Source organism: Lonchura striata, chromosome 9 (assembly GCF_046129695.1).
Source record: "Lonchura striata isolate bLonStr1 chromosome 9, bLonStr1.mat, whole genome shotgun sequence".
Taxonomy (NCBI): Eukaryota; Metazoa; Chordata; class Aves; order Passeriformes; family Estrildidae; genus Lonchura; species Lonchura striata.
Genome location: NC_134611.1, coordinates 12704774 through 12729490, shown reverse-complemented (window position 1 = coordinate 12729490; position 24717 = coordinate 12704774). Strand labels below are relative to the sequence as shown.

Below are 24717 nucleotides of genomic sequence, written 5' to 3'. Positions count from 1 at the left end.
ATCCTCTCCCCCTTCCTCATTAAATATTCAGTGAAGACCGGGCCAGCAGCAATGTCTGACGCAACTGTGGTGCTAACAGGACGTGAATAAACGCAAAGTTTTCCCTGCAAGGGAGCACCTGACTCCAGGAAGAGGTGGGGGAGTCTGGGGATTCGAGGAGAGCCGTGTGTGGTGCCAGCCTCTGGGACAGTCAGTTGGGGAGGGTGTCCAGCCCCAGGGACGCCGCGTGCTGCTTTGCCCGCAGCCTCAGGTTCTCAATGCTCGTGGTTTTACTGTTCAGGCTGGGCAGGGAGCTGGAGGCCTGCAGGATGGGGGAGGACCAGACCTGCTGAGCGTGGGACAGCGACTGGTAATAGGACTGACAGTGCAGGGAGCTCAGCGGGGCCATGTTGACGTTCATGCCCAAGTAGGGCATGGCAGACGGTGTCCCCATTTCAAAGGAGGAGTAATGGACCAAGTTGTTGGTGGCTGCCATGTGCTGGCGGAACTGCTCCTGCAGGCGGAAGAGGCTCAGGGGTGAGGAGGAGTAGGAGTGAGTCTGAGCCAGGCCACTGCTGGACGAAGGCGTCACAGTCGCGCTGATAGGGGACTCTGCAGCAGGAGACAGAGGGGATGGGGGTTATTCCTACAGGCTGGTGCTTATTCACACCCCAGAAAGGTCTGGGCAGCAGCATGGGCTTGTGTCTTGCACTGGAGATCAAAGGAGAGAGGGTGTGACAGCTCACGAGAGCTAAATGTGTGCCTTTGCCATCCTGGCACCTCAGAGAGTAGAAATGGGGCTGAGCTCTCTGCTGCTGCCAGGCACTGCTCTCCCCAAGATTGGAGCAGAAGGTCTTTGCTCTTTCAATGCTCCAGCTGCAATGGACCTCCTGCCTTTTGTGGGGCCTGTTCAGTGCTGAGGACAAGAAGACAAACCTGGGCAGCCCATCCATGAGCACCCACTCCACAGGGAATATGGGACTACACCCAACCACCAGCATCCCCTTGGAAAGGGGTCCTGACACCAACCCCCATCCATGCACCGCCCCTCACCTGCTTTTGGGCTCGCTCTCTTGCAGTTCAAAGTCTTGCTGTCCACACCAGGGCTCTTGTCCACTTTGGCCTCATCCAAGGTGCTCTTGAACTCCTCCTCTCTGTCGGTCTGGTCCTCAGGCGCCGACTCGCTGGCAGACTGCTCCGACAGGGTCAGGTTGAGGTCTGTGCCCACCTCACTGGGGAGACTCTGGACCTTCTCAGTGTCCGGGGTGGGAGCCTGGGTCTCCAGCACAGGCGGCTCCATCTTTCCCTCACTGTGGCTCCCCTCACAGTCCTTCTGCTTCTGCAGCTGCTCTTTCTGCAGGCTGCGCTGCTTCTTCCGGAATTTGGCCCTCCGGTTCTTGAACCAGACCTTCCGTGCCACAAACAGCAAGGGAGAAAAGCCAGTGAGAATCCTGCCAAAGGCCAAATTCAGCATCACTCAGCCTCAGAGCTTCAGGGGAACCCCATGTGCATGCCCATGTGCTCAAAGGCCATTCTGCTATGCTGGACCTTACAGCTCAACTGTTTTCAGTGAATCTACAAATAACATTTCAAACAGACTAAAAAATATCCAGCCTATATTAAAGATATATTAAAACAAATATAAATATACTATATATTATATTTAACATAGGCTGGATATCAAAATATCCAGACTATGTTAAAGAATCTATATTGATTCTTTAACAGGATCCACTACTGGTATTTTTTGGGGTTTGGTAGTATTTTCCCCCTAAATTAGTTAGGCAGCTGCATCCAAAAATAATGTCTTGCAGCTGTAATGTCTGATGGCATTACAATGACTTACAGTCTGTTAAATTTCTAAAACCATTTGGTTATAAGTGTATCAAAACTATGATGTCTATCTGTATGCCTATCAAAGTCATTACAGGCATAAGCTGTTATCTGGGAACTGCACTTAGGAAAGGAGAGACTCCATTATTTTTTTAACCTAAATCAGTAGACATGTATCAGAAGAAATATATTAGCAAATCTTGTTTGTTGTTTGCTTGGTTAGATAAGGGGACAAACCATTTTTTTAGATCAAAATGCCTTGATACTTATATAAAAGAACCAATTTTTTTCCACAACTTTTTCTCTTCGCAGTTAAAAATATTTGCCTTTTAAAAGACAAGAACTGCTTCACCAGCAGGTTATGAACTAGCACATTTTGCACTAATTGAAACTAAAAAGCAAACCCAAACCTTGGCCTGAGATGTTACAAATATTGACACTGGTGGAAAAGAGCAGCTGGAATTACTTGGGTCTCTACTTTTTTGAGAAAGCCAGAAAAGCCTCACAAATAAATAAATAAATAGACTTCTGTAGTTTCTAAAACTTCCCTCAAAGAAATGTGAAAGAACAAATGAAAACCAGTGTACACTTCAGACAATCCTAAATTTAAAAAATGTGCGCGTGGATTAGAAGTTTCTTAAGCAGATGTGTGACTTCGGGTAATTTTATCCTCCCTGCCCCTGCCTTTGACAACTTCTCTGCCCCAAAATCTCTGGTTCCACTGAAAGAACTCTGGAAGGTCAAGGGAGCTGTCAGCCCTCTGGGAACGCTGTGTTCTTTTAAACATCCCCACTGGCAAACCCCAGTGTCAGTACCTGGACTCTGGCTTCAGGCAGGTTTGTGCACATGGCCAGGCGCTCTCTCATCACCACATCTGGGTAGTGAGTCTTCTGGAAGGTCTTCTCCAGGGCCTCCAGCTGCTGGGCGGTGAAGGCCGTGCGACTTCGCCTTTGTTTGCGGTGCTGGGATCCATAACGTGCCTCCAAAATGATGTCTTGAAATGTACAGCCGTTGGAAGACAAGGAAAGTGGCCAATTTAATTATTGGAATTTGTACGCTGACAGTCGAATAAAGCACTTGCTAACATCAGATGAAACTATGGAATGTTTTTTCCATTGCTTTAGAGCTAATAAAACACATACATACGGATTTTACTAGTTAACTGAGGTGTCCAAAGAGATAAAATCAGAGCAGAGGGGTTAAAATTAGATGACCTTTAAGATCACTTCCAGCCCAAACCATCCTATGACTCTAAAAACCTGCTCTGGAGAGAGAACCTCTTTTTGTGACAGCTGTGAAAGCTGTTGAGACTCTAGTGCTGAATTTGGCTGAAATAACTCAATCTGCTCCAACGTCAGTGGGGCAGGACATGCAGATACCCAGACCCTGCCATGACATAAGCACCTCCCATTAAGAAACACAATTAAAAATTATGTGGGGATATTCATTCTTGTACTTCTTTAATGTCTTGTGCATAGCCCACTGCAGTCTTCAAGGCATGATATTGGAGAGTTGTTCTGGGCTCCAGTTCAGAGAGCATTTAATCTCATGTGCTTTTGTGCATTTTGCTCCAAAGCACATCCTTCACTGAGCACGGACACTCTCCAGCATCTGGGGTGGAAACACCAGCCAAGGCCACGTCCAGCCCCACTGGTTGCAAGCCCAGAGCTCATATGCTGAGCTCTTCTCAGCAGAGCACCTACTCACAAGGTCTGACTTTGCAAAGCAAGCTTGGAAAATTGAGGGCAGAGAAGAAATTCAGACTGGGGAAAATCTGAGGCCAACAGTTAAGGGCTTATTATTTTACCAGAGGGGTTATTATTGCACAACAGTTAGTGGGAGTAGAAAGATCTTAAATCAATGAAAATAAGTTACTTGAAAATGAAAAAAACCCACCCTTTATTATGCAAGTTGGGACATGCTGTGCTACAGCCCTGGAATGAAACAGTCTGGCAAGAGGTTAGCTCTCATAGAGGAAATGCAGAAAGAGCAGTGTCTGGTATCATTTTTAATTCGGTTAAGAATGTGACTTCCAGTAGAAGGGAGGAATGAACACACGAGAAAACAACAGAAGAGGGAGAAAAGCTGGCACTATCAGCACACGGAGCCCAATGAAGGCTCTGGCTGCTGTTTGTTTGCGCTTTTGTCACGAGCATCGCGACATGGATCTAAACAATAAACAAAAACCTGCTGTCAGGCCACCCTCAGCACCACACAGCCAGGTCTCAGATCCACTGGCTAAACGAGCGTAGCAAATCAGCTTTGCATTCTCAAACATTCCTCTTCCCAAACTTCCAGCTGTTCCATTCTAGGTCAGCACTCGCAGCGCCCTTTTGGGGGATTGCCAAAGCTGCGTGGTTTTGGCAACCTGGCAGAGATGTGATCAGGCTAAAGGTCTTCAACAATATAGTGCTGGTTGCATACAAGAGAATTTTGTGTTTGAGGAATCAGAGCTCCTTGGGGAGTTCGAATGCTGGTGATAAAGCTGCCTCTGTGGAGGCAGAGGGACCATCCTTGTGCATCCAGGCACAGCTCACAGTGCTGCCAGGAGAGGAGAAGGGATACTCCAGCACAAGAAGTTAAATTGAAGCTGCCCCAAAACATTTTAAAAAGCTAACATTTGTGTTTCAAGTACACAAAAACAGGAGAAAGGGCACTGGTTAAACACCCTACCTAAACACCCTACCTGCAGGCTGGAGTATTCCCAAATTTCTAGAGTAGAGGTTACACCTACCAGCTCCCCAGAGGCGGCAGCTCATGCATTAAGTTTGGCCACTCCAGCAAGAGGCAAACAGCAATTATTTTAATGTTTTAACTATGTTTTCAGGCTTTGTGCAAGAAGGAGAATATAAATTGCAGGTGAGTCTTTGCAGTTACCACCAGAAACCTCTGTTTTCTGACTTAAGGTCATTTGCTTTTGTGCTGCTTTATTCTGACTGTCCCTGGAAGGCAAATGAGATCTATAACCTGCACTGAAAGATATTCAGAAGTAACAGAATGTGAGGCAACTGCAAAGGAAACAGCTTGTAGATATTTAATGCCTACACTGACAATGATAAGCAGATGAGGGGACTATGGGATTTAATTTGGAAAGTCTTCCAGGTGGGTTATTAATTTTAGAGATAAGAGGTCAAGAAACAAATTTAATCTTCCGGTCAAGAATATGAGAATAGTTTTTTTAGTCTTTTTATCTTCCTCTGCTTTAGCCTAGTTAGGGCCAAAGACATTAAGTCCTCCATGCCTCTACTCTAAAAGATAGAGATCACAAATATCTTTCAAGAGATCCTTGCAGCTAAAAAAGGGGCGCCTTGAGATGCAGGGTCTGCAAGTTACATTGCAGTGTTCAGGACCATCTGCTCCCATCTGACAACCTGCATAGTGAAAAGGGGCAGGAGACAAGGGGACGGATGACCAGGACAAGGACAGTGCTCTCCTCCTCGCGCTGTAGCCCAGCAGCAGAGCCAGGAGAAGAGTCTGGGTCACTTTGATTCCACTTTGGTTGTTTATTGATGAGAACAGTGACTCCTGCTCTGCCCTGTGCCACCCCAGAGATCCCACAGGCAACTTAGAACCATGCTAAGAAGGTCATAAATAGCAGCTGGCTAAGGGAACATTGCTGGCACACAGACCTGACAGCCAGCTGTGGCTCACTGATCCAAAGAGTCCATGATCTTTATCATCATGCCTTTGTGGACTGCTCATCTGGGAGGACTTTCCTGAAACTTCTGCATCTTTATTTTGGCTTAAGCCATTATTTATGAAATTTAGCCCACCAAAGCTGTTTATACAGGTAATTCTTCCCAGCTACTCTAGACTGTAAGGAATCCCTCTACAATTTTTTTTTTTTAACTTTAATATCAGACAACTAGAAAGCTATCTTACAACAGATACATATTTTTAGGCAGTCAGGGAAGATAATTCCATTCTGGGGAAGTTTCTAGAATCACAGGTATGGTAACATTTTATTTAAGCTTCCACTTCCTTGTTGTCAGATCTGCTTTACATCAATGAATCCAAGTCCAGACCAAAACATTGATGTTGCTGCTGCTGATCACTTGCACTGCAGAAGTCTTTGATGATCTCAGCCAGGTCTGGATGTTTCATGTCAGGCTGAAATTTAGAGCAGATATATGTGCCATACCACACCAAATATTCTCAGGTCTCCATCCATTATTTTTGAACAATTACTTTTACCAAATCATAAAATACTGTCTGGGCTGTGCACTTCCTATTAATGACAGCATCAGTGCAGTGCTGTTTCAACCATGGCTGAACACAGAAAACCAGCTCAGATGCTCTGTAGCAGCAGCTCCTGTCCTGCTGCCCCACCATCAACAGTGCTGTGTAAATGAAATGCCTGGGTAAAGTCACGTGTGAGTGATTTGAGCTAAAAAGCTGTTTTATAGAAGGCAGCAGGATCTGCAGGGAAGTGTCACCCAAGGCAAGGTCTAGGATGCCAAGAAAGAAATAGGTCAGGGTGAAACCCAAATGAGATCCAAATGAAGATCATCTCCCAGAGAGAAAAAGGGATTTTTAGGAAAGAAGTGGAAAATAGCTGCATGAAGAGACAATGTGCAGAAACAAGGTATGGCCTGGGATGGCAGGAGGTGGCTGTCAGGGAATGCAAGACCTGGGTGCCTGAGCTGGGGAATCCAATTTACTTTGTGATCACCTTCACTCCTGCCCCTATTTACTAATAAGAAAGGGAAATTCTTTGCTGTTTTCTGTTCACTCATTAAAAGACATTTCAGTGTCTGTTTAATGCTCTTTTCAATCCCGTACAGTTGAGCCATCTCTCCCCTCTTCCCAGCTGTCTGAGGCCAGTCTGAAGCAAGGTGCCAGCACACACTGGAGGGCAGGTGCCCCCTGAGAGCTTGGCCTCAGGGACAGCACTGAGAAGCACACCATGCCCCTTGGCTCTCTCACACTCCAAAAGAGTTTCACTCAATGAAAGCAAGAGATTTTTTTTGTTCTGGGTTTTTTGGTTTCTTTGTGTGTGCTGGTTTTGTTGTTGTTGTTGGGTTGGTTTTTTTTTTTGGTTTTTTTTTTTTTTTTGGGTGGGGTTTTTAGAGCCAGGCAAGGGCACTGGCCATGAGTTGTTCTTACCAGCCAGTCTCTCTGCCAGGGTGAGGGCGTGCACGGAGGGGCGGTAGTCGGGGGCGTGCTGGGCCTGCTGAGCTGCCTGCTGGTGGAGGTTGTACATGGCGCTCAGCGAGTTCATGGCGTGCAGCGAGTAGCCGTTCACTCCATAGTGCTGCATGGTGACATCGACCTGCAAAACATCAGCCACACGAGACAGGGGCTCAGGCACGTGCTGTTCCAGCTGCTCCTGGGGTCTCAGCAGAGCTTTGGGAATGCTGAGCTCAGAGCTGAAGTGCTGCTGAAGGCTCGTGTCTGACCACACAGCCCCAACAGGTTCTGGGACAGGAACGGAAATATCTGCTGTGCACCTGAAGCACCAGCAACACGAGTCCAGTTTCCAAACTTAAAGCCCAGAATCTGACTACATCTCATTCATGCTGATCAAAATATGGGAAATTAATTTTTTTGCATACCACAATACAGTTTATCATATTACAGTGACTTTTAATGCATTGTCCTAGCTCTATCCCAGGGCTAGCTGGGATTTTGCCCCTACCACTGCCTACAGTGGACTATTTGTTGTAATCCCAGCGCTGCAATGTCAAATAATGTTTCTCATCTGAGCTCATTCATTTATAATTTGTTTCCATTCATTATTCATTTTTCTAACAGGTCTTCTTAAGAAAACACAGATGATACGGTGGGGGGGGTGGGGGGGAAAGGAGCATGTGGTGAAAAAGAAAATAAATTTTCACCGTAATAGTACCAAAAACGTTACGGCTAAAGAGGGAATAAGGTTTGCAATAAATACCGACATTTCATAGCTCAATAGCAAGGAAATTATTTCAGAAAACTAATGGCCTTTTTTTTTCTAGTGTAGGCTCTGCATGAAACTTCAAGCTCTTTTTCCTTACAGACCATCTGTAAAACTGAGCTAATATTGATCTCAAAAGCCAAGCAATGCTTCATTCATCCCTGTTGTAAATGACTGAGGGCCTCCAGGATGTCGTTTCTGCAGTTTGTAAGACATCAGAAAGGAAGTTGTGAAACATTAGCCACAAAATAAATTTTTTAAACCACCATTTACATCAGCAAGTCACCATCTGGAAAGTCAGTGCAATGAACAAACGCTCAGGGAAAGAGGGTCAGCTGGACTAACTTAAGGAAAGCAGACATCTTTTCAGGCAGCCTCTTAGACAACAATTTAAACTCTGGAGGGAGGTGATGATTTCAGGAGAAATGCCCGTAGTTTTAGGAGGAATGTGATGCATTGAACAGTGAAAATTTGGAAGAACAACTATCTGCTGTATTTTCTGTACTGCAAAAAAACCTTCATATTTGCCCATAAATTATTTACAACACGGAGGGACAGACTCATGGTGAAGAGGCAGAGATGGAAATGAGTTGGTGCCACTGCCCCTCCTGCTCTGAACTTCTGCTCTTTTCACCTTGATGTAAGAAGTACAAACATGAAGTGACCTTGTGTAACAGCAGGGTCTGGGGCATCTCATGGCTTCACCCTCACAAGCATCTCTGCACTGTGGTGCCCAGGAACAGGGGAGGGAAACATGCAGCTGAGTTTGGTCAAACACTCTGCCAGCCCAAGGATGACCCTCATGAATGTGAGTTCTGGTTTTGGGATTGTCTTCTCAAAGAGGCTACAGAAATTATAAACCCATAATTTTGACATTTAGCACTCCGCTTCGTTCCCGTTTCCCCAAGTCCCTTGTGCTCTGCCACTGTATCATTTCAGCACTGAGTGCCAGTGGAAGGTGGCAGGTCCGGGTGTGGTGACACACCAAGGTCTGACACACACCCTGATGCCAGCTTCATCTGCATTGTGTCTGCCTGCTCACCCACTCTGCACTGACTCCCCATTCTTCTAAGATAAAATGTGAAAATGGACATTTTCATTTCAGGTGCCAACCGAAACATAAGGATGCCATAGCTCTGCTCTAATGGAGTTTAGAGAAGATTTAAGCAATGACAAAATTGTTTTCTGGTTCTCTGATTAAGGTGATGGACTTCACACACCAACAGATTTTTGGCATTCTTATCTATCTTCCTCACAATAGGGTTCACACCGAAATTACAGCTGTGATGTTGCTTTCTGGGACTGCAAAGTTTTGCTGCTGGTGGCACATGTTAAGGGACATGTCCCAGTGACATGGACCACTGACATGGCCACAGAGGACATCTCCCATCACCTGGGAAAGACTGACCTGTGGTGCAGCCTCACCCCATTCCTGGTGTGGTTCATTTCCCAAGAGCATCATGCCACCCAATACAGTTGTTCACTGCCTCACTGTCACAGACAAGGGCAGGACTGGCTTTTCTGGCCAACACAGGCAGCAAAACCGAGATTTGCAACTTCATTCTGCCTCCTACCCTCTCACCACCTCACTTGTGAACCAGCTGGCTGGTTGTACCAGCTTTGGCCAGCGGGGTAGAGGTCTCAAAGCTTATTAAGTTCTTGCGTGTTTTGTGAAAACCATTTGAGGACACAGAACCTATTAACTGCCCTGGGCTGCTGCCAGACCTCTGTCCTTAATAGAGGCTGGAGAATCCACACCGGGCTCAGCCTTGCCAGGAGATACGTGGGAGGCCAAGTGTCTTTGACTCCCAACTCACAGAAATGCCTGTTTTTCTTTTCTAATCCCCCTTGCATGTCATCGGCTGTGTAGCAGGCTGGCACATTAAAGGAAAAACGAAGAGGGAGAGGAGGGGAATTTTCCCATACCATACAGTCTTCCAAGGACACTGCCAGTGGTGTTGTGTCTGGAGCCCAGTGTTGCCACTGAAACACTTGCTCCAGGAATATTTTGGTGGTTTTGATTGTTAAAAGATTATTTTATGTGTACATTTTTGGGTGGCCTAGAAGAAAGTGCATTAAAAAAAAAATAAAAAAGAAAAAAGAGAACGACTTCACAGGGGTGGACTCAGGATGGGAGTCAATGCCCATCACAGCTTTGGTGGTAACTGCCTGTTACGCTGCAGTGCAGACAACAGGCAGAACTTCCTACTCACTTGTGCAGCAAATGTATCATCCCAGATTCTGTATAAAAAATGAGGGAATTTACTGAGCGAGACGGTTCAGCTGGGTAAGCAAAGTTAACTGAGAACCACAAATAGCTCCTGTTTAACTGTCAGCTCCGAGCTCACTCCAACCTCAATAAATTAAATATTTAAAAGACATCATGCGGCAATTTTTTTTAATGGAGAAAGCCATTCATCAAGCCACTGCTGTGTTTCACAAGCTGTCGAATAGTGCTTACACTGGTTAAAATAATCTTTATATTTCATTAAGCAACCAAATAAGCTGATCCCTTCCCACTGGCTGTATAGATGGTTTTAATTTTCAAAATCTGCAAATGCATCTTTTATGTCTCCGCGTGGCTGGAGGGCCTCAGGAACAGCAGGATGAGAGCAAAGTTTGAACTCCTGCTTTGTTGAAGGGCATGGGCTTGGGTAGCTGTGGATGAGCTGGGAGGGTTACAGGGACCATCCTGAAAGAACGGGGATTCCTCATCCTGATTCTGTGCATCAGAGATAATTGAAGAGTTAGGAGCAGCCAAGAAAGGAGATGGAAGCTGAGGAAAACAGGAAAATAATAGGTGAGTGAAAAATGCCCCTGCCAGGAGCCTGTGGGCTGATGCTGCTGCGTTTGCTCAGCACAGGGGGTGGATGCTGTGAGCTGGCACCTCCTGGGCTGGTGGTCTCTCCCTGCAGAGCCCTTCAGGGCAGCAGCAGAGGCTCTCCCACCCCAGCATCACCAGCAGCAGAAGCTCTCCCACCCCGGCATCCCAAGCCAGCCCTGTCCAGCCCCCACATTGCTCAGCACCAGCTGTGAGCTCTCCTCGCATGCCCTGCACCAGACCCTGCCGGGTCTCCCACTCCTCCTGTCTTCACAATCCTGGCACTGCCACCTCAGTGTCAAAATCCCTCCCATGGCTCCTACCTCTCACTCATATTTTTGCTATGGAAAACTCAGGGATGCTGTGCCCACCTTTCTTCCCATGCCTGCAGACTTCTCAGAGCACAGGGGCCATGTCCTGCCTGGATCCAGCTCACAGACAGGACATGGGATTTCCTCTGGCTTTAGCTGCTGCTGTCTATGAGAAATCCAGCTTTCTCCATTCCTGCATTGCTTTGAGACCAGGCAGTGCAGGATTGTGCCCATCCCAGACTGACCCAGGGACCTCACCACTCCGTATTCAGCTGTTCAATCTGACACAAGACAATCTGCACATTCAGCAGCCAGAAACAGGAGCCCTGTTATCCCAGGGCAGGGCTGCACTGCTCCAGCCAGCGTGGCTCACATCCACCCCTTCCCAGCACTGGCCTTGATAACCTCAGGTTTCCCTGAAGCCATACAGCACAAGAGTAGTGCAGTTTATGGTGCACCTCATAAAAATGTGGCATACAGGGGAGATCTGACCCTAGGTTTTAATATTCTCAGTTTTGCACAAGGCTTTAAGTTTCCCTATTTAGCTTGCAACTAATTTTGTATAATTACGCATGTAATTCTGTCCTGAGAGAAGATGTGAAGAGAGACCCATGCATTTCCTCACCAGCTGAAAACCCCTGTTCCTTGTGGCTTGTGTATATGTGGAATTGAGACAGATCTGAGAACAATTTAAAAAATTAGGTATTGAAGTTTTCTGAATAGTACCTGGCAAGAAAACATCATATTTTCCCTTCTATCAGGAAAAAAAAACAAACCAACAAATCACCAAACCAAAATCACAAACAGGACATTTGCCCTTCTCAAGCAAACTCTGTCAGGTGAGATGGGGCTGAGGCTGGATGTAGAACATGCAGCTTTGCAGGGGCTTTGGACCATTAACTCTTTTCCCCCCAAACAGTGAATCATCCCAAATTCAAAGAAATACTAAATTCATTAATCTACATGGGACACTCAGGTGCCATCGTAAAGAGTGGGGTAATAGAACCTATGTGTCAGAAATACTGAATGATTCCTAGAGGTTTCAATAAAAGGATGCCAGTCTGCTTTTGACTGGTGGGCACCATGGGGTATTTCTTTATCACTTCAGCAAAGCTGTCCCCAGAATGAGAGGGTTGGTGGTGGTAGAGAAGGTGTATGAGGCTTTCTTTATGTGGGAAATAAGCTGTACCAAAAAAAAAAAAAAAAAAGATATCAAATCTGGACTTCAGGAAGTCACTTTCAGAATGGAATTTCAACACTATATTTCATTGCTTATAGAGAGATTCACCACAGATGCATTTAAGGTTTGGAAGAGCACGGCACAGCCTCAGGTCGGTGCCCTGATGCAAGGCACAGCTTCAACACAAGGAAAAGATCAGTTAAAAAAATTAAGCATCAAACAGAAGTCTGGTGCACTTGATTGATGTTCAGGGTTCTGCAGGTGACAGAAAAAAATAGGAGTAGCCCTGTCAGGTAAAAGGAAAGTTGTGGTGCTCAGCCTGAGCACCTGCAAAGGGGCTACAAATCACTGCTGGTGTTCGTGCAAAGCACAGGAACCCACTGTTCGTAACTAACAGGGAAAAACAGCAAATGGTTTGTGCTGCAACATCCTTTCCCCCTTATTACCACTGGCAAAAAACATCATTGAAAACAGAATCACAGCAGAATATTCCCCCTCACCTCCCCCAGAGCTGCTCTGCGTTCTGATTTTATGCTTTAATTCCTTATTCAGAAACACTTCAAATCAGAAAGATAAATAACAAATCTTTGACTCTGTGTAACTCACATTCTAGGAAAACAGGCTCACTCTTTAGACAGACATTTGGTTTATATGTATTTGGTACTAAATGAATTACATACCTGGGGGGTTATGAATAAATGATCCTAGCAAGAGGTTTTCTTCAATTTTTTTCAATCTATCCCTAAATCTTTTAGATACATAAAGGCCCAAAATCACATAAGATAATAACCAACATACTATAAATCAGTTTTGTTCCTCATATGAGATTACCGAACATCTAAGGAAACAATTTCACCTTTGTAGTGGGTGAAACACCGATAATTTGAAATACTCTAACACATCATAGTTCCTCATTCAAATGTCAGTCTGTGAGCAGCATATACTATAAAAACAGGCTTCCAAAAGACTTCCCTTATAACTGAAATAAGGAACTGAGAAGAGCTCCCAAAAACCCTGCAGGACTCTGCATTTCCAATCTTCCTGAAGTATTTTTACTCTTGTGAAAATCCCTGGATTTAAACAAAGTTAATTTCTAAGTGCAGAGAGAGATCTTAATTAAGCAGGATCTAGCTAAACTTAAGTGACAATGCACCAAAAGCCAAACCTGACCAATTACACCAATTCTTGCAGCTCACACTCAACTATTCCTAGTGACCTTGGTATAAATAAATATTTTTTTCCTTAAAACCAGGAGAATTGCTAGCAGCTGAAATATGGAAATACTTCCAGTTGGGGACAGCGTCACCATTTTTGGGTAGACCTTGTGAAATAAGTGACTCTGAGGCTGTGCTGATGATGAGCACAGCAGCTGTGTTGGCAATGCTCATCTATTTGCAGAGGAAACATAATAGGATGCAGGAGGGCTTGCAATTTTTGTAAAACAAACCTCAGAGCACTCTGCTGAGACAAGAAAGTTTTGTTGCAGGTCCTGAGAAATTCTCAACATCAGGTTGTGAGCAGCTGAGGTAACAGGCCCTGGCTGACAGGGGTAACTCGCATCATTTGCTGTGATTTTTATTTAAGGCTTTTGCAAAATCATCGTTTTTCACCCAAAAGATAACGGAATAGAGTGATTGATTAGAGACTTCCTGGCAAAAGACTTTCCAATGCCTCTGTTTGCAGAGGCATTTTTCAGAGGGCAAGCTTTCTAGGTACAAAATAAAGAAAATAAAATAAAGACATCATTAAAGGCTCTGCTTTTGCATGGGGGATAAGTTTCAGGGCTTGGAGCCCAGCAGTGTAGAGCCAGGAGTGCCATCACTAAATATCACTGTGGTGCAAAATCCCTTGCTTGTCATAATTTGCACGACACAAGCAGCACTGGCAGATCAAACCAGGACAAACCTCCCTTCTCCCCTTCAGAGCAGCACTCAAACCTCAGCAGAAGCTCTTGGAAATTATATCAAAGTGGAGCGTTTTCATGGAAAAAGAAAAGCTCTTGCTATGAAGATCACTTTGACTCTTGTTTCTCATCTCATTCTTCTTCCAGATCAGTCCGCAACAACAACAACAACAAAAAAAAAATCATGCATTTAAGATTTGCTGTCATTAAGACCAGAATGGAAGCAGAGCCCTGCAGCCCAGCTCTGCCACGCTGCTGCTGCTGCACGTCCACATCCGTGGGTGAGAAATGCAGCCGCAGCCAGGCTCGCACGCCCCTGTGCTGCCCACCTGCTCTCCCCCCTCCAGACCTCCCAGCACCTCTGCCTCCGAATTCAGAACCTGGAGTAACCCTGAAGTATCCTGCAGTCAAACTGCTGAATTCACAAACTGCTTTAAGGGTTTATCCTTGGTGGTTTTATGAAAAGAAAAAACAACAAAGTGCCTGCTCAGTCCTTCGCCTCACTTCTGTGAAAAAGGTTTTCTTGAGAAGCATCATTTTGTTTTCCCTAACACTGGCAAAGGAAATTTTCTAAACCAAACTCTGCCCTTTTCCAGGGCTGCTGGAAGTGTGAGGGTGGCTCCCTATTTGCTCTCTGCCCTTGAAACAGCTTTTGCCTGCAGCATATTTGATTGCAGATTGTTCCCATGAGCAAACTGACTTTCTTGGAAGGCAGCCTCTTGGGACTTCTGGCTCAGGAATCTCCCATCCCTGGAAGATGGAGCAATATCCTGGAGGATTTTACCCATGACAGTCTCATTAAGAAGACAAGGATCTACAATTCTGTGTCAAAATATGTTTTTAAGCCTGTGACCTTTCCTGTGTCTATCCTGAGCACCACAATCACGACGCTGATCTGACAATCTAACCCTGAGCCCTAACAAGGGAGATCAAACCCTGCAAGAAGTGCACAGATAAGCTTTGTGAAGATTTTCTGAGGCAGTTTAAGACATTCCCAGCTCCTCTCCTGCTGCTTCCGAGGTGCTGCCAGGCTGCCAGGAGGGAATGCAGGCTTGCAGGTAATTTCTGCTCCCACCACCACCACTCTCATCAAGTAGAAAGTAAAAAGTTGAAGCTGTAAGTTCTGGGTGTTAAGCTGAGAGAGTTTGGTGCACACACGAGGAGGGGAGCAGCGTGTCCTTGTGAAATGCAGAGGTTCCTGCCACACTGCTGGAGTTTGACCCTGCTGGCACAAAAGGACTTTCCTAGGTGCTCTTTTAGCTGATTAGATGAAGGGTTGTGAGGTTATGATGCCAAGTGCAATTCTGCTCGAAGGTGATTTTGAGAGATAAAAAGAGCAAGCACAACTTGGAAGCAAGAGAAGCTGAGAGCCGAACTCAGGATGTTTCTGCAGGTTCAGCTGGACCCTGCCTCTGCAGATGATCCTTGCAGCACTCCAAACAACAGCCAGGATGGCAACTGCTCCTGCTCAGACTTAAATCAGCCACAAGGCAAAATGACAGACAATTCTACCTTGGTCTAAAAGGAAAAAAAGCCCAAACTTGAAAGGCAGCTCCACAAGACGTGCAATTGTGGGGGCTTCTAATAACAGAATAAACCAGAAATTTAAGTTTTTCCTCTTTGCAAGTGGCAACAAATTTTCATCCTGCCACTAAAAAGGATGCTTGAGCTCAGTGGAGGGGCTGGAGTGGGGGAAATACTTGTGCCACCTTAAAACAGGGCCACGAACTGGAGTTTGTGGCAGCAGTGCCAGGAGCTGGGGAGCACCACGGGCACATGTAAGACTTCCTTTCCCGTAAGCTTTTGGATCCCTACACTGAATTCGGCACGGCTGCCAAGGTAAGCAATGTATTTTGGCCACCAGCAGGTGATCTGTGCTCTGAAGAGCTGTGTGCTGTAAAGCAGGCAGAGCTGCTGAATGTCTGCTGGGTTTTGTGGGGAGACTGAGGTCCCCCAGCAGAGGCAGGTTCTCCCACCTCCGGCCAACACAACCAAGAGCTCCCAGAGCTGCTCCCTGCTCGCTCTGCCCGGTGCCCCACGGCTGGAGACACCGGCTTTCCACAGCTCCCTTGGGAAGAATATTTCCTCCCTGCCAACATCCATCAGCTCCTCTCCCCCAGAGCAACTCTGACTCTTTCTTTGGAAGATCCTCGTGGAGTTCCCAAGCATCGCACCCACACTTTCAGTTTTACAGCACCATTTCTCAAATCAGTGTTTGCTCTGGCTGTACAGAGGCTGCTGTTGGTCCTAGGAGAGCTGTGCCAGCTACTCACAACTCCTGGTGTCAATATCCATTTCCCTTCCTTCGGAGAACTGCTGGTCCATCCTGCTCCCAGCCCACCCTCAGAGACTCTCTCCTTCCCATGAGCTGTAATTCCACCAGAACTGCTTTAGGAAATAGAAGAAGTCTGATCCAAAACCTAATGAAGTTCAAAGGGAAACAAAAAATCAATTTCAGTAACTCTTAGAGTGAAATAAAATGGTGGGAAAAGGTTTGGCTAACCCCGGTGCACCATGAATTAATTCTTGACTCTTTGGCTACATTTCTAAATTTCTCCACCAGCACATTTTGATGGAAATTCCTCCAATGTAGATTAGTTTATTAGTAGCTGTATAGGATTGGAAAATTTGGGATTTATTGAATCCCTGTTCCTCAGCATTTTTCCTACTCCTATGCTTTTCCAAATGAAGCAAGGTAGCTATAAAGATTCTGTTCCGACACAGGCTCTGGAAACCAGCACTCAAGCTTTTGAAAGGGTTTAAGCCCAGCTGACATTTGTCAGTGCCTCAGTAGAAGCATTTTCAACTTGACAAGCTGAATTTTGAGATGCCCCTGAAAAACCACTGGAATTTTAGATAGCTGAACAGTTTACCTATAGCATCACCAATAAAACCAGCAGGGAGCTGTATCAGAAGAACTGGTCCAGGACCTTCTCTGCAGCAGCTTTGTTTCATCTGGGCTGGTTGTGAAAATGACAGAGGAAAAAGAAACTGTTCACTCCGGCTTCTTTTCATCCGATTTCCCTCTTTCTCAGCAAAATATTCTTTTAAAGGATAAAGACATTGAACCAAACCCACTGCAGTCACTCCCTCTACAACTATATTGTGTAAAACTTGCCTGGCAAGCCTGCCCCTCTCTCTGATTTGTGGGAAGCTCCTCTGACTCTTTCTTTGGTGCAGGCAGTGACACGGGCACTAAGGAAAAGCAACATATGCACCAGATCCGTGAAACAGAGCTGTGCCTACTGATATGGCAATAAGATCACTTCTCATGTGTGTGAGCATGAGGAGAATCTCCCATTTAAACATCAAGATCTCTTTAAATTAGCAGGAAAAGCTGGAAAGCTGATCTAAACCATATTTCTGTGTATTGGCGGTACAATTTTGGGTGTATACTTGCATTGACTGTGTTGGCATAATTTAATACAACCTCTCATCAGTCATGGGGGGTAACTCAGGGCTGAAGTCACTCTCACCCTTTCAGGAATTTAGTGCCCACTGCAATTCTGAGTTAGAATGGAAAACCTGAGCCTAGAAACACAAACCAAAAGCCAAAGGGTTGTAGGTCCAAGTCTCTCTGGCTGGGGCAAACAAGGAAGTGGGATTGACTTGATCAAGTTGACTTGATCAAGTTACTCATGGGTGACAAGTGAACATGGAAGAGAGAAGCTAAGCAGTCAGCAAGCCAGTTCTGAGATGTGGTCAGGAGAAACAGAGAGCAGTGAGAGAAACTGCAGATTTACTCTCTGCCCGCCACTGCACGGGGGTTGTGGGCCAGGGAGGGGGTAAAACCTCTCATCCTCAGGGTGAGTCCCATCCTGCTCTCCCTAGGACAGGCAGGGCAGAGGAAAAGCCTGATGTGCACTAGGGCACCCTTTGGGGGTGGTGGTGGGGTCAGCCTTTGCCCTTCATCGAGAACACGACCCATGTCCTGTAGGTGGATGAGGTACCCAGCAGGGTCAGCTGTCCACGGCTTGGACACTTAACGGGGAGATGAAAAAAAGCAGCAGATATTGCTTGAAAAGCTGGGGAAGGCGGGTGCTGAAGGTTACCCCGCAGCTCTCCTCGCTGAGCCCCGGGCTCCCCCAGCCTGAGGAGGGTCTCGCCCGACCCAGCTAAAAGCAGATTTCTCTTCTCTTTCGCTTTGTGCTCCCTGCAGAGGTGAGGGAGGGAGAGGGTAAATAAACCCCAAACCCTCCAGCCCTGCCTTTGGCGAAGCGGGAGGCTACTTCAGACAAAACTGTTATCCATTAACATCCAATTATCACTCGGTCCAAGCCATTAATTATAAATCAGCCTCCTAATTGGGATAATTAGCTCTCTGCTACTTAATGTAGTATGACTGATGCGTTTGGAGAGAAGGTAATCAGTCCATTTGTTTAGCGTTAGGCGAACAAATCCAACTCTCATGGTTTAATTTCAGCCGCAGCCTTCCCCCCTCTGCCCACCATCAGCATTCAGAGCTCATCGCAGCTCCGGTAATTGTTTGGGAATCACGGCAGGGATGGGCACACGCATCTCCGCGGGGCTTTCGGGACAGCAGCGCTCAGCCCGGGGATGCGACCGGACTCGCCCCTCCCTCGAGGGGAATTGCTGGGATTTTGGGGAGGGGGTTAATTAGAGGGGACGGCTTTGAACCTGAGCGCGACCCCGCAGTTGGGATCATTCCGGAGAACGAGGGGCTCTCCTCGCATCCCCCGTCACCTCGGCCGGGCCTCGCCTCTAGAAACCATTTCAGGGAGAGCGGAAAAACTTTCCTCTTTATTTTTCCCCCCCGCTCCTTTTCCCCACTTCCCCTGGATGTCTCATTAATGCCGGGTGCTCGGCGAGCCGCCGATAGCTGCGGGACATGATTAGATATTTATTACTGTCATTTACATGGAAAACTTGAGCTAACCAAGTGGAACTGGAGGGGGCCGCCGGAGGGGACGGGATGAGGCGGAGCGGGGACATTTCTTTTTCCCCGGCGGAGGCAGAATGCGGGACACAGCCGGAGCGCGGCCGGCTGGAGCAGAGGGTGCGGGGACAACCCCGCAAAGCCCCAGCCAGGGGCCGGAGTGTTGGGCCAATGCCGCCTCGCTCCGGCCGCGTTCCGTTTCCGAAGGCAGCGGGCAGCGCTCGGTGCGGGAATCCCACCGGGAAACGGGGGATGTTGCCCCCTCCCGCCTTTCTGCTGATGGCCTCGCCGAAGCGACCCTCGGGGACACCAAGGACCTGTCCCGAGATGCGCTGACCCCTTTTTCCCCCGAGGCGCCCGAGGTCGCCGCCTGGAAATAAATGGAAAGCGCAGCCGGGAAAAGCCACCGACCGCGGGGACAGGATGGCTCCGTATCGGGCTCTTCTTGTCCCTCCTCTCCTCAAATAAAGGGACACACGGCAAGGGTTGCCGTCAAACCCCATCTCCAGCGGAGGAGAAACTTGCCCGAGGGCCTTGCTTTGGGCTAGAGCAGCCCGTGTGCCCGGTCCCCCGCAAGGCTTCCGCGGGGTCACCCTCGCCCTCTCCTTGCCCCTTGCAAGGGGAACGGGTCCCGGGTGCCCCGGGCAGCCAGCACCGAGTGGGGACACGGACATTTTTCCGCTCAAGTGCTGGCCGCGGCGGAGCACAACCCACCCCCCTTCCCTATCGGTTATCCCATGGCCCGAGGGGCGACTCTGGCGGAGATGTATGAGATCTCTTGCGGTAAAAATATGCATGCGGATCCCCATTTGGTTAGCCCTATAATGGAGGTGTAAATAGGTTTCGACTGCGAAGCCCTTAATTTATCAAGAAGGGCTGACAGCGCAGGTTCGGGATTTATACACCCCTTAAAGAGGGAGAGCGTGCAGGGGGGTCGCAAAGACCGGCCTCCAGCTCCTTACAGGGGGCTCCCGTCCGTTTTGCCGTCTAACCTCGCAACGGGGTGATGTGCGGGTGTGATTTGTCCTAGAAAGGCTTCCTAGCGCTGCCGGCATCTTGCCGTCCCTTCCGCACTCAACTTCCAGCCGCACCAGAAAGAAAAAGCAATCCCACATCCACCCCGAGCGGGGCCATCGCCATCGTCCCCGGCCCCGCTCGGGTTTGTTTCTGCCCTCGGCGGCTCTCCCCAGGCTGCGCAGATTACTAAAACATCATTATGTAAATAGGGGGAAAGTTGCGCTCTCCTCCCGCGGAGCCCGGCTCACGGAGGGATGCGCGTCCCCCACCATTCCCCGAGCCGGGTTACAAACCTCACATCCCCGCCAGCTGCCTAAACCCGCTCCGGAGCGGGCTGCAGTTGGAGTCAATAGGAACGAGGCCCCGAGATGCTAGTGGGGGTTTGCATTATTTCTTTTTTTTTTTCGCGGTAGTTTAGATTCTTTTTCTTTTCTTTTTTTTCTTTTCTTTTTTTTTTTTTTTAAGCGCGCCATACTCCAAATAAACAAGGAAAAAAAAAAAAAAAAAAAAGAAAAAGAAAAAAGAAACAAAGAGGGACAGTAGGACAGAGAATCCGCGCTGGAGCTCGGGCTGGTCTTCTCCTCGGCGGTGCGCGCATCCCTGTCGGCGGTCCCTCCGCCGCCGCGCATTCCCCCACGGACAGATTCCCCCTCCTGGCAAGCAATCCCCAAAGTCCTCTCCTCTCCCGTCGGCTTCCCCAGCCCACCCGGACCCGCGCTGCCCGGGGCTGCGGGAGGGCTCTTACCTGGGGCGGTGGGGCAGCCTCTGGGCCCGCCGTGGGAGCGGGGACACGCGTGGGAGCGCGGCGCTGCGCCCCGGCCCGCCCTACTCCATCCGCCCGCGCTGCCTGCGCGCTGCCTGCGCGCCCGGCGGAGCTGCCATCTACCGGGAGTCAGCATTGGAGAAGGATTTTTAAAAGGAGCTTCATAGCGACCCGGGAGCTACCCAGCAAGATTTTCAATGGTCCTCCACCCTGTCAATCAAAACGGGGCTGCTGGTACACCCCCCACCCCCCCAACACTTCTTACTAGTCATTTACTCCAAGCCGAGGTGTAAACGCCTAATTAAATCCCTGGGAGCGGACGGGATGCCGGTGGAGGGAGGAGGGCTGGAGCCAGGACCGGGGGGGCGATGGGGTCCGTCAGGCGCGGGGAAGGGAAGCCAAACCGTGCCTCACCCTGCGCCCCCGCTTAGCACCGCGCCGGATCAGACCCTGAAGTTTCCCTCTCCCCCGACGGCCCCTGGGTGGTGATGCTGGTGGGGGATAATCTCCCAATTTTAATTACAGAGCGGCCACGGCCCCCCACCCTCCTCCTGGACGCCTCGCTGTCCCAGCTTTGTCTGCTGCACCCCTCGAGTATTCTTTAAAATAGGGGGAGAAATAAAATCGGAGCGGTGGAAGGAGCTCAGAGGAGCGCTGGGCGATGGATTCGCCGCCCGCCCCGTCGGGAAAGCTCCGCGGCCGCAGCCGGGAGCGCACGGGCGGCCCTGCCGGGCCAGGAGCCGGGAAGGCAGAGGGAGGGACAGCGGCAAGGGGGGACCCCGCCGAGCTTCGACGGGGAAGGAAAGAGCACTTAACGCATCTCCCCGCTCATGATTTTTTTTTTTTTAATATACTTTCCCCCAAAATACTTTCTTTTTCTTTTCCTTCCGTATCTAAAAAAGGTGGAAAACCAGCTTTTCCTTTCCTTGTATTTCCCTTTCTTTCCCTTTTTACTCTCTCTGCGGGATTTTCGCAGGTACTTTCCCGTCCAGCGGCCGGGCTGGTTATCTGGCAGAGCTCACTAACTGGAGCGGTGGTTGTGTTTGCTTTTCAGCTTTGCCATGCCTTCGCAGCAGAAAGAGCAGTTTAAAGCCTTTAGAGAGATTGCTAATAGATGCCAGTTCCTTGCCTTTAGATTCTCTCCCAGCCCAGGAGGATTTAGGATGGGATTGGGAGACGAGACGCCATTTCAGGCTCCAAAACACCCTGTTTTAAAATGACTGCGGGTAAGAGGATTAAAACAATAATACCCTTCTCTTCTTGAAGGTTTTTTTTTTCCCTCTCTCCCTCCTATAGAAAAGATTTCTTCTCCCAGAGCAAAACCGTTTAGACAGGAATTAAGGGAACAAGAAAGAATAAGAGGGGGGGAGAGGACCTTTTAATTTGAGCTTGATATTTTGTACAAATTCTGACCAAAAGAAAAAAAAAAAAAAAAAAAAAAAAAAGAAGAAGGAAAAAAATAAACCCAGAAGGGATCGGTCTGGCTCGGGACACCAGAAAGCTCCCAGTGCCACTTTCTTGTATTTATTTTTATAGTATATATTTATTCTTTTTTAAACCAGAGGTTATGGGGTACCAAGTGATCGTCTCGGGAAAGAGAGGGAGGGGGTGAACCTATTGAAATCTATTCCAACCTATTCGTGCCCTCGCTCCGCCGACGTCCCGCTCGCCCCCAGGAGCGAGGAGAGCCCCTCGCCCGTGCTTCCCCCCGCACCCTCGAAACCAACCACCCGCTTTTGGCCACGAAACCGATTGGGCGAAACTCGGCGCGCTGATCGCCGCGCTCTCTTCTCGGGTGCTTTTTTCGGGGAGCCGACCCCTGGCTGGCCTGGGCAGCACCCCGCACAAACAACGCGGAGTGGCCCTTTTTGGTTTTTTTGAGGTGCCCCCGCAGAGGACAGCACCAGTGCCACCGCCCGCCGAGTTTGCCACCGGCACCTTCCCTTCTGCGCTCGTCACAACGACTTGGAGCGGGGCACGCCGGGGAGCCGGCTGGCGACGCTTCCCAAAATTCAGCGGCCCCCTGGAAACCCCTCCTCGCCCCTCGAAACCCGGCTGGGAGCAGCCCCGCGGACCTGTAGCTCGCAGGATCTGGGGCAGCAGCATCAAGCCCGGGGGACAAAAATCTGCTCCAAAGCCGGCAAACTTCGCGGGGCCGCTGCGCTCCGGGCAGCGGGGAAGGGTTCCCGTGGCCGGGGCTCTGCTGTCCGGGCTGGGGCAGCCTCTTCTCACTTGTTTCTGAATTGTCGCTTGCAGCCAGGCACGAATTCCCAACCCCTGCGACCGCGATGTCACCATTGTCTCGACTCTCTGCTCGCTGAGAGCACGGGAGATTTTGTAATGACTTCGACGAAAAAGCCTGTTTTAATTCCTCCCTTGCCCTCGAAAAAATAATAAGAGTTTCTCTCTGTCTTTAAAATATCTTCCCGAGCTCTCCAGCGACGGGATTTCTGCCGTTTAACCAGCGCCCATAAATAAATAATTGCGTTTAATTCGGCTCAAATTCGCGCAAACGAGTACACAGCGCATTTAGCGCAGCTCGGAAAAGTGACCCCAGTTTGCCTGCGGAGCTGACTTAGCACATCTCCCCCCTGCCCCGAGGTATCGATGGGGCAAAGCATCAGGGAATCGGCACCACTCGTGTCCAGATTACAGGGGTTGCTTCCCCAAAACGCGGGCAGGCGAGGGAGGGATGCGGAATGCGCGGGAGGAGGGAAGGCAGCCCCGGGGGGACCCCCCCAGGAGCCCCCCGCTCCCCCCACGAGCCTCCCCATCCACCCCGGGGCTCCCCAAACTTGTGTCTGGCACCGGGTCCGGCACAAAACCTCGGCTCGGCTGGGCGAGAAATGGTTCTTTTTGCCCCTGCCAAAATAGCAATCATAACAATAATAAAAATAATAAAAATAATAATAACAATAATAACAACAATAACACTACTATTGCTACTACTAATAATAATATAAACGGAGGATACGAGGGTAGATACCGGGCAAATTTTTCTCCGTGAGTTTTGCCTCACAGAACAAAATGAAATATGGAAATAAATGAATCTGCCACCCAGACTTGATCCTGCACTTCGAGACGGGGTGGGAGGAATTTATTAGTTTGCCATGTAGTAAGGACATTTTAAGTTTCCATGATATTAGCAGTAATATTTTTGGCAAACTGTCTGGGTCTTTACATGTACCAAAAAATCCCCTTCAAAGACAATTTTTTATGTCTTTCCTAAGTAAACCGTGAATTTCAGGCTTCCATGTAGGCTTTAAGCCCCCTCACCTGCATGACAGGAAGGACAGCTGCTACTTTTAATTTGAAAAACTGCTTATTTTCTGGGGGAAAAAAACCCCAAACAAAAACCTAACCAAAAACCAAAAAAAACAGTGGAACGATCAGCGCATATTGTTGGAAGAAAATTGTGGTTTTCTCATTTTATTTAGAAATACATATAATTTCCCTATCTCGGGTATTGAACACACACCACTCCATCCCCATCCCTGCAGAATAATGTATTTGCATTTGTACAGAAATCATGGTCCTTTCCTTCGGAACAACTAAAATCAAAGCCAAGCTGGTTATGTTTTAAACAGCTAATGCATTAACTCCTGTCCTCTCTCTCTTTGTGGATTTTGTGGAATTTGTTTGTTTCTTTGTTTGTTTGGTAGTTTGGCTTTTTTTTTTTTTTTTTTTTTTTTTTTTTTTTTTTTTTTTTGGTGTGTGAATTTCATTATACCTCTTGCCAGGACAGTAAACTGTGTTAAAGAAGTGAAAATTTAATTTTAGGCTGAATGATGAAAAATAAAGCTCCATCTTTGGAAGATGGACAAGGAAGAAAACTCAGAACACTGACAAACCTCCTTACCCCCAAATCTATGGCAAATACAGTGCAAGGCATTTCTACTTGCCTCAAATTATAATGGCAACAAAGGTCTTAAAATAGCTAGTTAACTAAATCAAGGCCACTTTGCTGCTTGGTTTTGTTTTGGATTGTTTTGGGGTTCCCCCTCTCCCCCCCACCTCTTTTTTTTTTTTTTTTGGGTGTTTTTTTTTTTTTGGTATGGGGCATCTTTTGGGGGTTTGAAATGTTCCAGACATTGTCCAGTACTTTGTCCCCGACGCC

General features: G+C 48.0%; 1 protein-coding gene across 1 annotated transcript; it reads right to left on the bottom strand.

Annotated features, from left to right (window-relative positions):
• Window positions 1-190: 190 nt before the first annotated feature.
• On the bottom strand, window positions 191-20736 carry DMBX1 (diencephalon/mesencephalon homeobox 1). The gene is given in 6 exon segments (XM_021530289.2): window positions 191-591; window positions 1033-1387; window positions 2628-2806; window positions 6919-7084; window positions 20583-20637; window positions 20639-20736. Coding segments are annotated over 6 exon segments (1254 nt in total).
• Between the last annotated feature and the right edge of the window lie 3981 nt (window positions 20737-24717).